Source organism: Haemorhous mexicanus, chromosome Z (genome assembly GCF_027477595.1).
Source record: "Haemorhous mexicanus isolate bHaeMex1 chromosome Z, bHaeMex1.pri, whole genome shotgun sequence".
In the NCBI taxonomy this organism is placed as follows: domain Eukaryota; kingdom Metazoa; phylum Chordata; class Aves; order Passeriformes; family Fringillidae; genus Haemorhous; species Haemorhous mexicanus.
Window position 1 is genome coordinate 569,907 of NC_082381.1, and position 15,300 is coordinate 585,206.

At 35.5% G+C, this 15,300-nt stretch overlaps 1 protein-coding gene across 22 annotated transcripts in view; it reads right to left on the reverse strand.

Moving 5' to 3' along the window:
- Nucleotides 1–15,300, reverse strand: part of KIAA0825 (KIAA0825 ortholog) — a 241,664-nt gene that overhangs the window by 171,772 nt on the left and 54,592 nt on the right. For all 22 annotated transcript variants that reach the window (XR_009490288.1, XM_059873642.1, XM_059873636.1 and 19 more), the window contains one exon: nt 1,312–1,482. Coding sequence is in view for 21 of the 22 variants with exons in the window: in XM_059873642.1 (XP_059729625.1) it covers nt 1,312–1,482 (171 nt within the window). In the remaining variant the exon portion in view is untranslated. The remainder of the gene's footprint in view (nt 1–1,311; nt 1,483–15,300) is intronic.

Consider the following 15,300-nt stretch of genomic DNA (forward strand, 5'->3'; position numbering starts at 1 on the left):
CTCACGTAATACAGTAATAAAATGTATATTTACCATTGCCCTTACTGTCCAACACATGAGGAAAACTCTACAAGTTTATTCCAAGACCATTTTATAGAATCAAGGCCATAAAACATAAATTATAATGTATAGTCCCTTAACATTTCTTGAGAATTAGTAAAACTGAGTAACTAAAAGGGGAAGAAATACATTGAAGTCACTGAAGTAATTGAAGTCAGCAAAAATGGAATTTGAATGCACATTTTATTAGAGCTTTGATGTATATTCTAAAAATATATAGGTTAACCTGTATTTCTTTATTTTGGAGTGTCAATATTGCAGGTGAAGAATATAATAACAAAATGTATGCCTTGGCACTCTTCTTATTTAATGTTTTTATTTTCATCAATATTCATAGTATTCTGAGAGTACATCATTCCCAAAACACCTTTCTCCTCAGCCTGCAGCTTGACTTTAGAGATAGTGAACATTTGATTTCACCTATCCTCTCTCCCTGAGCAGCCTGTCCTCATTTCTGGTCTGATATTTTCCTGCAATATAATCAAAGCTCTTGAAACCACTTCTCTCTCATGACTTGGTGTCTCCACTGGCAGAAGCAGCAGAGTAGAAGAACATTTGTGAGCATTCTCCTGGAAGGTGTTATTCACCTGAATTTTCATGATACCTGGTTCTACTGAACACAATTAGATGAAAAAAAGTGTGCTTGGAACCTATAGCAAATGCAAACCTGAGGCTTGATCATTTTATTGACGTAGAACCTCCTTCTGTAACAGCCACTGAAGCCAGCAAGATAAGCACGCTAGTAAACATAGTGAGTAAATGTGAGAAATACAGGTTAAACATGGACTATATCCTTTAGCAGTTAGTTTCATGTACACTAAGATCAGCTAAACTGATATTAATGTATGTGCTTTTCTCTCTTGAAAAAGGCAGTTTTCAAGGATAAATTCAGAAAAAGTCAGTTTCAAAGAACTCAGAGTCTGAGTATCATTGTGTCATATATGAGACATAGGATTTTATAGAGAATCCAGTGGGAGATATCTTGTTGCAGTGTTTGATAGTTTTTCACCCTGGCTCTCCATCAATATCTACAGTTAGTACATCACATCTTTATACACAGCAATCAGTTCTTTCCTAAAAGTCATCATGCTCAAATGTAAATCTGCACATTTCAAAAGCTTTTTAAGTGGATATGGAAACACATTTATTTGAAAAATATGATAACATAAATTAGGTAATTAATGTTGAAAATAGCATAAAATTATTCTTTTGCACAAAGTAAACCAATAAATCAGGACAATCGTTCATTACCTTGAACATTCTTATTCCTCTCCATAAATGAAGGCAGCAGCAGAATTTCTGTAGAGAGCTCTTCAATTTTTTCCTCCATTAATAAGAAGAGTTTGATAAGTTGAGAAAGACATTTGAGTTGATATAAGGTTAAGCAGAAGTTCCGTCCTTTCCTGTGGTATTCCTGGGAGGCTATTCAAGTAAAATTATAAAATATCCTTTATTATAGCTGAAAAAAAATTACACTGCAAAACTGATTATGTAAGACAGCATAATACATCAAGCAATTTAATTTTCCTTACAACATAATGTATCTTTTTCTCATTATAATATACAGTTACTTTATTTTTTCCTAAGTCTTCAGAACTTCTCAATTATTTGTGAGGTTCCAATTGACTTCCAGGTTTTGTCATTCATTAACTAGGATTTTTTTCACGCAATGGATCTACTCAGGAATGTTCTCACCTGTGTTTTACAGAAAACCCACTGTGTTGCAAAAGCCGAAAGGGAAAAAAACACATTATTACTGTATTTTAATGGTTTGGGACATCACATCACTTGTCATTCTGCAAGTCACCTTGTCTGTTTAACAATCTGCTAGCACAATACAGTTGATGAATATGACATTTGAGTGAAAGAAACATCAATCTAACACTCCACAACTTTAAATATGTGGGGTTTGAAAACAAGTGAGACTGTCAGTGAGCAAATATCAGCAATTATTATAACTATAAGCATTTGGTATTTAAAAGAAGAAACCGAACATTTTATTTTGAAAGATTAACACATGCACTCATAACATATAATCATGTCACATCAACCAGGGAACTCTGATTTCAGCACAGAAAGACTATAAACGACTCTGAGACGTTTCCAATTCAGCATTACCAAACCACATGGGTTTAAGTACTTTAATTTTATAATGTCTTTAAATGTAATATATTTGCACTTCTATGCAAATTGTGGTGAGCTGATACCATGTTCCTACGCAGTTCTGTTGCAGATGTAACTTAACCTATAGAGTGTCAGAGGGAGAGCCAGAGTAGTTTGAAAGGGAATCTCTGAAAGATGAACACAAAAAGAAATTGATTGAAATGTACTTTTATGTGTCAAATCTTTCTGATCTTTGCAAATTTTAAGTATTTTGTACCTTCCTTTTCCCTCAAAGTTTCTAAATATTTTTTTAGGCATTTAAAATCACTTTTAAATAGACACAGATCTAAGTAGCAGAGCTAATTCCATAATTTGCTATTCCAGTTTTAGAGCATTAGAGACTGGACGGCAGGTTTTGCATCCACATCTGAATTTCCTCAAAGTTCCAAACAGATGTATTCATGTTAGTTCCTTGCATTTCTAAGAATGTCAAAAGAGTTATGCATAATTGCCTCTGTCAGTGTCTTTCCTATCCGAATAATGAGTAAATAACAAATCTATCACTGGATTTCTAATTTTAAGTCTTAAATCTACAAAAAAATCACATTCACAGGATTTCACTCCTTACCTGAAAACTTGAGAATATAATCTGAGTTTAATTGACATGAAAAGACTACCTGAGTCTGCAGTGTAAGAACCACAAAACACATCCTAAAAATGAACAGAACATAAGTTCTATCTCCTATAATTTGAAAACCTTGTGATATTTCTGCCCCATCCATGGAGGAACAAGGAAACAGTCCACCTATTTGATTGCCTCAAATGATACTGTCCTCACAGGATTGAAAGAAAGTGGGTGTAGAAGACAAAGGTATACCACAGTAATGCTGTGTTTAGAATACATTACCAAACTCAGAAAAAGTAAAAACTTTTACTTTTAATGATCATTCTGAATATATTTCAGGTTTATTGTCTCTCAGAAATGACAACTCATTTATTTAGTGCTTGATGCTCAGGTAGTGTGCACACACCTGATTATCAAAAGCTTGACTGAAAGGCCTTCTATACATCCAGATCAATAGGTTTAAAATACTGATAGCAGCATTTAACTTTGAAGAACACTGACCAGTCAGCTTGTACAAGCACATCACTGTCCATTTTTTAGCAGAGTAGAATGAAAAGGCACCTTTTTTCTGACATTGTTCTAATTGGACAACCACAGAACAATAACCTTTAAGAGCTGTGTAACAGCCAAGAGCGAAGCAGCCAATGCAATGACATAGAGAACATCTCAAAACAGGTTTATAAATCTTGTAGAAGATTGTCATGAAGAGAACATGTCTCCATGTGAAACAGATGTGAAATAGACATGAAGGCTGTGATATATGCTCAACATAACCTCAGTGACATCAACCTATCTGGAGGCAAATTTGCCAGAGTCACAAAGTGGAGTATGCTTACTCTGAAAATGTTACCAAATGGATTGTGACTTGGAGGGTTAGGTCAGAAAACTAACATAACTCATTTAGCCAGGTGACACTGTGCACCCCTCCATTACGAAAATGGTCTGAAATTGTTGTTAGCATTCTATCCAATCCATAGAGGACCACACACAGGGTGGATGAAAGCCCATGAAGCTGATCTCAGCCAGCCACGAATCAGTTAAGCAATGGCATTCCAGTCTAACTGCAGGATAGAAAGGAAGTGGAGAAAGTTACATGATACAAACCAACTTCCTTCCTGAACCACCTGCAATTTACTACTATCATTCTTCTAAATTTGATTTTTTCCTGCATGTATGACTTTAATTCATGCAGTCCCTGTACAAGGAAATAGTTGCAGCAGGATCTTTGGATACACACAAACATAAACAGGACTTCTATAGTACCTCCTAACAACAGGATATGTTGGCTTTCTGCTAAAGCAATAACTAGAGAGAAGAATTTCTGAAAATGGATAGAAAGACTGCTACAGAGGCTATAGAGAGGTAAAGTGCATTCTACAGCCTTTGCCAATGTGCCAATGAGCTGATTTAAAAATACTGCTCAAAAAAAAAAAGTTGAGATAAGGACCTAAACAAACACAGAGAGGTAAAAAAAGTTTCTGAGCTCCTGAACATAGCTCCAGGCTTCTGTCTCTGCAAAACAAGGATCAAACCAATACTGATGTACAAAACCAGTGCCTATGCTGATGATTCTTAAACTGCTCTGGAGGCCAACTCTGCTAGCAGAAATATCCTAAGTCCGGAAAAAGAGCTATCTTAGCTACAACAGAAAAGATTCAACCAAGCACAGTGTTAGGGACCACTGAAGTCTGGCTGCTGATTGAGGAACAGGGAATCAAGCATGATAATACAGCCAGCAGGACTTGCCACCCAGGGTCCAATCATGCTGATCCTAAGTAAGGCAGACGGTGACATGATAGATTTCAACCAACAGTCCAGATCAACCTCCAAGTTAATGTTTATGACACAAATCTGAGGTTAAGTCAGGAAGCTAATTCACCGTTTTGAGTCTGGATCTGGTCCAGTGAAGGTAACCACAAGTCAGGCAGAGTTCAGTGACCACACTCAGTGGAACCATGGTGATAAGGCAGGCTCAAGCTCATGGCCGAAAAATTGAATCAATGGGGTACATGAACACCAAGACAACTGTGATGTAATTCAAACAGGGACTGAGGACTCAGGTGCAGGTGAAATAGATCTCCTGGGCAGGCTGCAGTGTAGGTCCCTGAAAAGGCTGATCAGGGTCTTCAGGCTCACTAATGTACAAAAGGCTTTGTGGCATAGCTCTTAAGGAACTTGAATTTTCAGACAAAGACCTCAGAAAAACTGGGAAACTGTCTTTCTGCTTCATGGAGGACAGAACAACTATTTTGCTAAGAGGAAAAAAGAGAGTACTTGAGATTTCTGCAGTTCTTTCTGGGCTGACAGGAGGGAGAAGACTAAAAAAATTACTTGAATTAACTTGAACCTGCACTGCATTTATTTGTAGCAAGTAAATAAATCTTGATGGTTCCTTACACAAAACTGGAATGAAGAAAGGGAATAAGCTCAAAACTTCCATGCAATTTAGTTCCTACCACATAGAGGCAGAGGGGACCCTAAGGATATTTAATTTCTTCAAGCATGCTGATTTACTACCCCAACTATCAAAAAACGGGCACCAGAAGTCTGTCAACCCAAACAACATTACTCTTAGAGAGAGTTTCTATTTCTCTAATAGAAAAAGGAAGCCCAAAAGAAGGGTGTCTATCAATTTGTTCAAGGTTTGTGTGCTGGTGCCAAGGCAGCTGATGCAGTTATACAACACCAGAGAAGCTAGGGATACTATTTTCAGGATTGGCCTTTCATTTTAGCAAATTGAGCTGAAGAAATTTTCCTAAGATCTGAAGGACATGCCACCCTTGTCGAAGAATAAAGCAGTCCATTTTACCAGAGATCATTTGGCTGGATGTAGCTGGACAGATGGTATCATAGAATTTCACTTCACCAGTGATGAAATTGAGAGGTGCCCATATGAATTCCAAGACAGCTAATAAGTTAATTAAAGCATTTTTCAAGCAACATAAAGTGAAAGACATTCTATAAAGCACTTGATTGTCATACATGTCCTTCTCCTAAGTACTTAAATTCAGTAGCAAGGTATCTGCCTTTATCTTAGCACTTTTAAAGATTTTCCCTCACCTTTGAAAAGGAAGATGCATAAGAAATAAGGCTGAGCTAGATCTCAATGACCTCTGTGTATCTGCTAACTTGTGATATTATAGCAAGTTTCAAAACTGATACTTTCCTCAAAGCTGCAGCTCTTGAAACCATTAAAAAAAGTGTTCCAACTCCCTTGCTTATAGCTAAATGTAACTTTTGTTATTATTTCCTCTTTATATTTTTTTTAATGAGAATGGCACCTCTAATGTTTTAAAGAATTTTGAATTTACAACATCTCGAAAAATGAGTGCCTAATACTGATCATTTCAACTCATCCGGGTATGTGACACCGTAAAGTGTGGCACAGAAGTACCTGCACCAGAAGTGAGCTGGGTCTAAATGGTAAAGAATAACTACATTACGACAATGTTGCTCTCAGATTAATTAGCCTTTACTACTCACTCTACAGAGCCACATGGCTAAACTGCTTCTGAGACTCATGGTGAAATCCTTGGAAAGCAACCTGATGACTGTTTTCTTCAGTGATTACAGTAGGGATTTCTCTCAGCAGGAACCAAGGGTCTAAAACCCTCTTAAACAATTATACAATAAAATACCTTCCCAATACACAATACATTAAGTATCATTCATCTGTCCCCATTTCTAAGGCTTGATTTCATGTAAGATAGATCTACAATATTGTTCTACTATGGACACCAGTAGGCAGTGTCAGGGATTTCATTCAATAAAGCTATATAAGAAAGAAAAAACCCATCAGAAGTGCAATATTAAATTTAAAATCTAACTACAACCTGTATACATAATAAATGGAATTACCATTTTGCTAAAATCCAGAAAGAAATAGCCTAATAAAGCAAAACAAACTTAGCTGCTGGCAGTCACTGTGTATAGGGGTATTCCAAGAGGAAAATTTTCAAAGCCATTCACAGGGAGTTACATTCATAAATTCCATTAACATTAATGTGTTCCTCAGATCTCAGTGATATTAACTTTTAAGCGATGCCATAACTATTATAAGAATCTTGCATTTATGATAGCATTCATCTGCAAACTATCTCCTAAACAGAGCATGTTCATAAGTTGTATTATTCTTTCATTTGCATTTAGTATAGATATATTCCATTTTTATGGACATCTGCGTACAGCTTTCTCAAACTGCATGTTGGTATACAATTTTTAATGCAACTGCTAGTTTTAAATAATTGGTATTGCTGGATATAATCGTTAACTTGCTTATACTGTAAAAAGCAACTTAGTATTTCTGCATAGCAGATGTAATACACGGTATTACACAGAACTAAATTATTACAAACAGTGCCAGCAGTTTTCTATACACAGTACTTACGATAATTATAAAAAATCATCTTCATTACTGCAAGCTAGCATTTTTTTAACAGTTTAATTTGGATATGTTACAAGATACATTCAAGTCACATGGATACAATTACTGCAAACCCAAGAAGCTATAAAATGTTCCTAAACAAATCCCTTTGACCCTGTTAATGTCTGTTTCTTATTAATCTAAGGCTACATTGTCTGTAGCGTGAATTTTTATGGAACTTGAAAAAAAAAGGAAATCCCTTAACAGTTGTTATTGATTCCACCATTTACTCACTCAAAGATAAGTGCCATTTACAAAGCAGAACAGATGCAGATGCTGACAGAAATGTAAACAATTGTTGCATGGCTTACTGCCAGATTCTAAGCCAATACATTAAATTCCAAGTGAAGCACATTTCCCCTATAGATTGTACTTATTGCCACTTCATTTCCTATGTGCTCTGTCTCTCTTTTGCTGTGCCTGGCACTAAGCTATTTTCAGTTCTTTGGTGACCCCTGAGGCCTAGTCCTACCTCACATAGCCATTAGAGAAGGGAATTGCATGTGTCTGACATGGTCTGAAACCAATTATTTGATATTTTCTTCAGAATGATGCCTAACTCTGTTGGGAATGAGCAATCATGAAATAATTTACCTCCTGATTTAATTTTTTTCTGCACAAATTAGTTGTAGCCTGAGCTAGCTATACACAGCTGCTTGTATCTCTGCCGTATCAAGATTCTACTTGAAATGGTGAAAAAGGAAAGGAGAGAGTAGAGTTGAATAGAATAGATTGGGGAATCCTGCTTTAAAAAGGCATTGACAAGTTTATCAGATATACTGATCACATGTGCTCTCTGCTGATTGAAACTGACAGACCTAGAAAGAACTATTAGTGATGTAAACTGTTATCTGAGTGGTTAAGGGTTTTTAAACACCTGTCTTGCTTTGCAGCCCCCTGTTAGCTGCAGTGAGACCCAGGAGTTCCAGGATAAACTGGTAAAGCAGCCTTCATGAAGAAACTACACATTGGCATTTTTTTGTCCCTTTAAAAAATAAAAGGTCACAGATCTAAAAATGGTAAACATTTTCTTATTAGACATCTCCATTACCACGTGACTATAAATGCTTATACCATATAACCATACTGTGCATGTGGCAAAAAAAAAAAATGCAGTGAAGTAAGGGATCTCAACTGATGTATAAACATGATAAGCATGCATAAATTTGCATAGATTTAATTGAGTGTGTCTGTCACAGAGATGTCACTGCCAGCTATTAAACGTCAGTGAAAACTACACTAATGTTTCGAAAAGATTCACTACACACGCAACTGATTAAAATTAAAATTAAGTTTTTTTTATTTTATTGATTAAAATTTATTAAAACCTGCTCCATAATGTCTTCCTAGTAAAATGAGATCAGTTTTGACCTCATAATGAAGGTTGATTCCATGTCAGGTTGCTAGATGTTTGCTAAAGTCCTTTGTCAACATTGCATTGGTAGGTCTGCCAAAATGAAATCTTTAATTGTATATCATGTTTACTGACCAATTGATGAATGAAAGAATAGACCAGTGCTGGAAACACAGGATGGAGAACATCAAATCACACTCTGACTTCAAATTTATATTGTCATCTTAAACAAATGATATCACAAATCTGACTCCTTGACAGCATACACCTCCTTTACAACCCTGAGGAACAGACTACAGAGACCTCCTGATGCACTCTGAGGCTGAAGTGCCTTGTAATCGTGTTCAAGAAAATTACTCCATACACAGATAACTATCTCAGTTTGCTCTGAAACCAGAGCAAACCTCCTCCTTAATTTTCAAAAGCATGCATAGCCTCTAATAAATTAAAAGACATTCCTATCATACACTTAAATTCTGAGTAGACAGTGACACTTTAAACAATTCAAACGTAAACAAATTATTTCATTTCTGAATTAGAACTAATTAACCGACTGGTCCATTTAAGGAATTAGGCTTGTGACATCCAATAATTTTTTGATCATTATCAAAATACTGAAATAGCAGACATTTTTTAAACATTCCTTCAACTAAAATCACTTTAAAACTTGTAGACAGACAATAGCTGCAGTTGTTTCTAGCAGTTAAGAGTGGGATTTCGGTGCTATTCTACAATTAATGATTTCTTCTGAAGTAGTAACGAGTACCAAAAAGTCCTTTTTGAAAACTGCAAGAGCTATCCTATGACAAAATTATGCCCTTAGTAATATTTCTCAGAGATCTGAAACAATATTTGGGCCTTGCCAATGACATAAACTGATTCCACATGCATTTTTTGATTTTTCTTGCCTACACTATGGGCTGAGGGAGTTATCACATTCTCTGAAGTCTTCACACTCACATACAGAAAACACCAAAGTAGAATGTTTTAAGAGAGCATAAAAGCTAAGAAAGTCTGCTGAAAATAACTGAAAATAGCACCTACATTGAAACACTGAGTCCTTGAAGAACTCTAAAAGTTGATCTTCCTCAGTCTTTGCTGAAAGAAAAATTAAGGACTGCCAGGTCTGTCAAACCTTCTCATGAATTCTAACTATGACATGACTTGCATGTGTTTCCCTGCAAACCATTTTATAACACTTGACTGATAAAAGGCAACTCAAGACAACTCTAATGTGTATTTGAAAACACAGTAATCAACATATTTATTTTAATCTGGCTTACATTTTTTAATGCCTGCAAATGCAAAAATTTCTGCTAGCTGAATATCAATTTTCAACATTCACAGAGGCTGGGTCTCTCACAGACTGGTTCATTACATTGGAACTACTCTACTCAAATTAGATTGCTAGGAACCCTCAACCAACCAGTAATTTCTATCATGTGCTGATAATTCCTTTCTGTAGGAAGGAATATGCATGATATCAGATACTACATATTTCCTTTAAAAATAGATTTTAGTGCCTGTGTCACTTCTGCTTCTCTTACTCCAAGATATAACAGAGCCAGTTCTAATTTGTTCAAATAATAGAAAGAAATACAGCTGGAGCCAATACTCTTATTTTTGCTTCCTGTGCCTTTGTATTTCAAAACCCTAGTTGCAAAGTCACCACAAAGTTCTCATGATTAATTTTCCAAGGAGCGTAAACATAAAAAATAAATCTAGGCAGACAGCAAAGAGGACAGACACTGCCATTTAAAAACTTCTAGAGAAATGTTTCAAAAATTCCTAATTTTTAAACACATATTTTGTAGAAAGACTAATATCCAAAAGAAGGATTAATCACATGTGTCAGTAAAGATACACGTTCTCACTCCCCAAGCTGAGGTTACACAATTAAAACACTTCTTTACACATGAGCTGACAGCATGGTGCATAACAGAACACATAATTTCTGTGTTACAGAACTTGCTGGAATTTCTCAGCACATGAACAGAAAGAACAGTGTCACTTGTGCTAGCGTACAAAGATCTGGTACTTAGCCAGAGGATGAGTGTGTGAATCTACTCTAGGTAAAGTAAACTCTTCTGGAAAATCTGAGACCAGTACCTGATCTAATTTCAGACAGTCCACAATATTTATGGGCACTATGTGCTAGATTTTGAATTAAGAAGTTGGACTGGGTTTTAACCATCTTTATTCTCTCTAGGTCAGACGGACTGGAATAAATCCATTGCCTTGCTCTGTTCAGTAAATGTAGTAAAAAGTATTATAAAATGACTGAAAGCGTTGTTTTTCAAAAACTCAGTAGATACACTGGCTCCTTGATTGAAGATAGAGGGGTTTTTAAAAATTGTAAGATTAAGCCCCAGTGAAAAGGACATTAATCCTAATTTAGCATGTTACAACCATCTTGTGGGCATGACACTCTCCCCTATTTTAACCACCTATATTATTTTTCAAAACAAACTATTTTGAGTAAAATAATTTTGACTTTCTACTGTACAGTTTTATGACAGAAGGGGTTCTCCATCTTAGTAAAAATCAGTCAAGACCATCTCATTAACTTGTGACTAATGATGGTAGATGCACATAATGAAAAGACTCCTGTTACAACTTTCTTTGAATCAATTGTGCAGGAGCATATTTTAACGACATTTTAAAAGTGTCCTCTAATCTGCCTTAGTCCTACAAAGACTTTTTCATGCAAGCCCATATTCTGAAGTAAAAGAGAGACTTTCGTCATAATTGTCCCTCATATTTTGTCACTTTTTATTACTAAAAAGAAAATTACAGTATATAAATGTCAAATTGACTTCTGAACATTCACAATATATCAGACTATAGAGTAAATCAGTCTTCATCTTTTACACTTGGGAGGAGAATGAAATTATTAGAGAGCACAGTGAGTTAAATGCTCTGTTCATTCTGAGGGAGAAAATAGAGGTATGCTGTAAAACCACAAATGAAGGCAATTAGCTGGTGTTTGCCAATTGTGAAAACATTTTGAAAAAACAATTACCAAGAATGAAATCATGTGCCTTTCATGACAATGGGAAATAGTTTCAAATTGAAAGAGGGTCGCTTTACATTAGATATTAGGATGAAAATCTTGATTGTGAGGGTGATGAGGCACTGCAACAGGTTGCCTAGAGAAGCTGGGGATGCCCCATCCCTGGAAGCATTCAAGGTCAGGTTGGATGGGTCTTTGAGTAACCTGGTCTAGTGGAAGTTGTTCCCGCTCATGACAGGGGAGTTGGAAGTAGATGATTATTCAGGTCGCTTCCAACCTTTACAATTCTGTGAATATACGTGCAGAGCAGCTCAAGGGGTCAGCAGTTGCAATGGTGACTTGCACACAGGCACCATTCTTTCTGTACCATGTTTTATATAGGTCCTTAAAGCCCCGTTCCTACAAAAGTTATGCTGCCAGGTACTCTGCAATGGGACAGAGAGGTCAGAAATAGAAGACAGAGAGAGATGCCTGGCAGGCAGCAATATAATGAAGCCCATAAACTTCTGGTCATACACAAACAGAAGCAAAACAAGCCTGTCCACAGGAAGGGATGAACAGGTTGTTGCAGGTCTCCTGAAGTTAGGAAAAACAAGAAGAGGGACATGCAAGGAAGCAAAGAGGATGAAGCTACAATTTTTATTATAAGTTTCTTATTTTTCTCTTTATAATGTCTAGAAGTCACTGCAGTAGTCATGTGGGTCTTCAAATACCCTGAAGCTAAAATTTATGAAAAAACAAGCCAACTTCAAATAACTTCCATAATTAAGATCTCAAATTTCACAATTCTAAACATGTGGCCTTAAGGACACATTAGACATCTAACTGAAAGCTAGCTTGTACCAGTCCAAAGATTTGGACAATACAATAAATTTGACCTGCAGAAGCCGGATGCCATACTGGATATAATCATCTGTAATCCATATGGATTACTTTGTATTATGTGCCTTCTCAGCACGTAAGAAAGATGCAACAGAACTTTCAGGACTGAACAGCAGCAAGTCAAGTGACTAAAACACTTTCCCCTTTCACCGTCATACTTGTTAAAAAACATATAGCGGACTATGGGCAAGAAAACATGGTGGAAAACCAAGTGAAACCACAGCACAAGTATTTGAAATTATCTGCAATAAACTTTCATCTTTACAGAAATACCAAAACGGTTACAAAGATATAAATATTAATTGCAATAATCCAAGTTTGGAACACTTCAATTTCCAGATATAAATGGAAGATCAATTACATTAAAGTTATTGGGCTGAAATTATTCCCAGATGTGAGTAGCTGCGATATTTCTAATCATGCAGTTGCTAAACCAGCAAGTATTAATACTACTTTAGGTATATTTCTGATAGAAAAGACAAAAATCATGGAAGATTTGTTTTAGGCCATCACGGTGGCTATTGAGATTGCAAACCAAGTGAATGCAAATTACACAGAAGGATAAAAGCAAATGTGAAAGTAAAGCTCTTAATTTCAAAAAGAGAAAATTATAAACGATGGGGAATAAAACCATACGCACATAAAAATGGTAGAGAAATCAAATTTAAGTTAAATGTGTAAAGCCTAAAACTCATATCTCAAGTTAGCTCTTCAGCAAATTGCTGGGAATATGTAAGTATAAGTGAGCTCCAAAGAGGTTTCTTCATACCAAGTACTTTAATTTAACATTCCAAAGTTGTCTTCACTTCAACAAGTTACTCCAAAGCCTGTTTCTCTTCTTGTTCTCAACTCCACAAATGCAGCTCCTGTACATGGTAGTGAGTCCTTCTGTTCAAGATTAGCTTTATGCCATATTCATTTTAGGTGTTTCACAAACACAATATATTCTGTGGGAATTCATGAATGTTTAAAGATAAGAGATTTAAAATATAATAATTTAAATCACAGTTTGCATTTGACTATATCTTTAAAATAGAATGGACGTTGGTTATATTCTGGAGAAAGAAAAGAGAAAGGAAGCCTGCTGGACATCTAACTAAAAGGCTATATACTGGGATAAAAGTGTAATACATTCATATTAATATTATAGTATATCTCTGAAGGTATTTTAATTATTTTCTACCTAAAAATGTGCTTAGTTAAATCTGTATCACTTTAGTTTACCTCCATTTTGTGATAATATTTTTCTTCAAAATGATGAATTACTGATATTTAGGAACACAATATCTATTGCCTCAGATTTTAAAAATGAAGTTCAGTTATGATTTTAAGTGTTTTAAGGGTCTGGAAAATTTGTGATATTTAAAAATATTAAGCCAATCAATTTGAATATGTGAGAAAAAATAAAGTTCTAATCTGTTTCATTTTAACCACAGGAAATTAGAAAAACCACCTAATTAGTCTACATAAGTATTTATACCCTGTTTATATACAAAAACTATATAAATAAAGCCAAAGAAAACCTTCCACTAATACATCAACTGTTCATAATTCCAGGAGGTTTAAGTTTCTTTGGCAGATGTCTTATCATCTGTAAGAGTAGCTGTTTCCTCATCTAACAGATGAGAAATTAATATAAGTTAGTCATGCTTGATTAAACCAGCTTAATATTTTTATAAACAAAGGAACACAAAAAAGGTTCAAAAGGTAAAACTACAATACACAGACTTACCGCATACAATCTCTGAGAAATACCACACTGGAAATCGAAGCAAAAAATGGCAAGAGATAACCTGAAAACCAGCTGAGATTCTTTCCATGCTAAGTATGGCCAACAAGTATTTTTTGTATATTTTTAAATACCACAACATTACATAAACTTTAGAAAGATGCAAATGATTAATACAATAGAAAGTCTGACACAACAAAATCCCATTGATAACCAAAAAACTTGAGGGAGTGGGTTGGGAAACATTCCTTGCACATTCCTTCTAGCAAGCTGGAAACACTATGTTCTGAGAGTACACAGAGAAATTATAATTAATGTTATATAAAAGCCTTGTACAGTAACAGCCCAAATACTATTGGCTGAATCCTGCACTGTTGAAGGTAATAAGAGACACAAATCTAACAGGTAAGACGATCAAGCTGTAACATAAAATCACCTGCCTCCACTACAGCTGGCAACCAAAGATGCTGAGTTGAAAAATTTGCCTCTTTTCACATGCCATTTTGACAGCTTCTCTGTCAAGCCACACACTTTCAAGGTACTGATAAATGGAAATAATCTCTTTATAGTACTTCACTAATAACTGCTCTAGCACGGAATGAAAAGAAAAACATTAATTCCTTACTGCACAAATGGATTATTATATATGGAATATTTTAAAGACAACTCAAAGCTTGTTATAGACTACCTCTATTTTCCCAAAAGAAATAGGTTGTCTATAAAAAAGTTTTCTGAGGTTCTGGCACTGCTTTATTATTTTCTGTTATTTTTTTTCCCTATGCTATATAGTAGGATCAATTACAGCAGTTTTTATGAAAAAACCCCACAATAAATATCAAACAAAAACCGTATTACCCTGAGGATGGACTAAGCAAACACAAACCCTTCCATCACCTCTGGGATAACAGTCCCAACTGAATGACTTGGATTAAATTATTCTGATATTCTGAAATGTGTTGGTTTGAGGGCTCTCAAAGGGCAGAGGCAACATACATCAAAAAGTAAGAAATACATCTGTCTTTCAGCTAAGAAAAAAACCTTTTCTTTCTGTCCTTCCCTCTATATTCATGCATGAGTTTCTTTCAATACTCGGCAAACGGGGTATCACTGT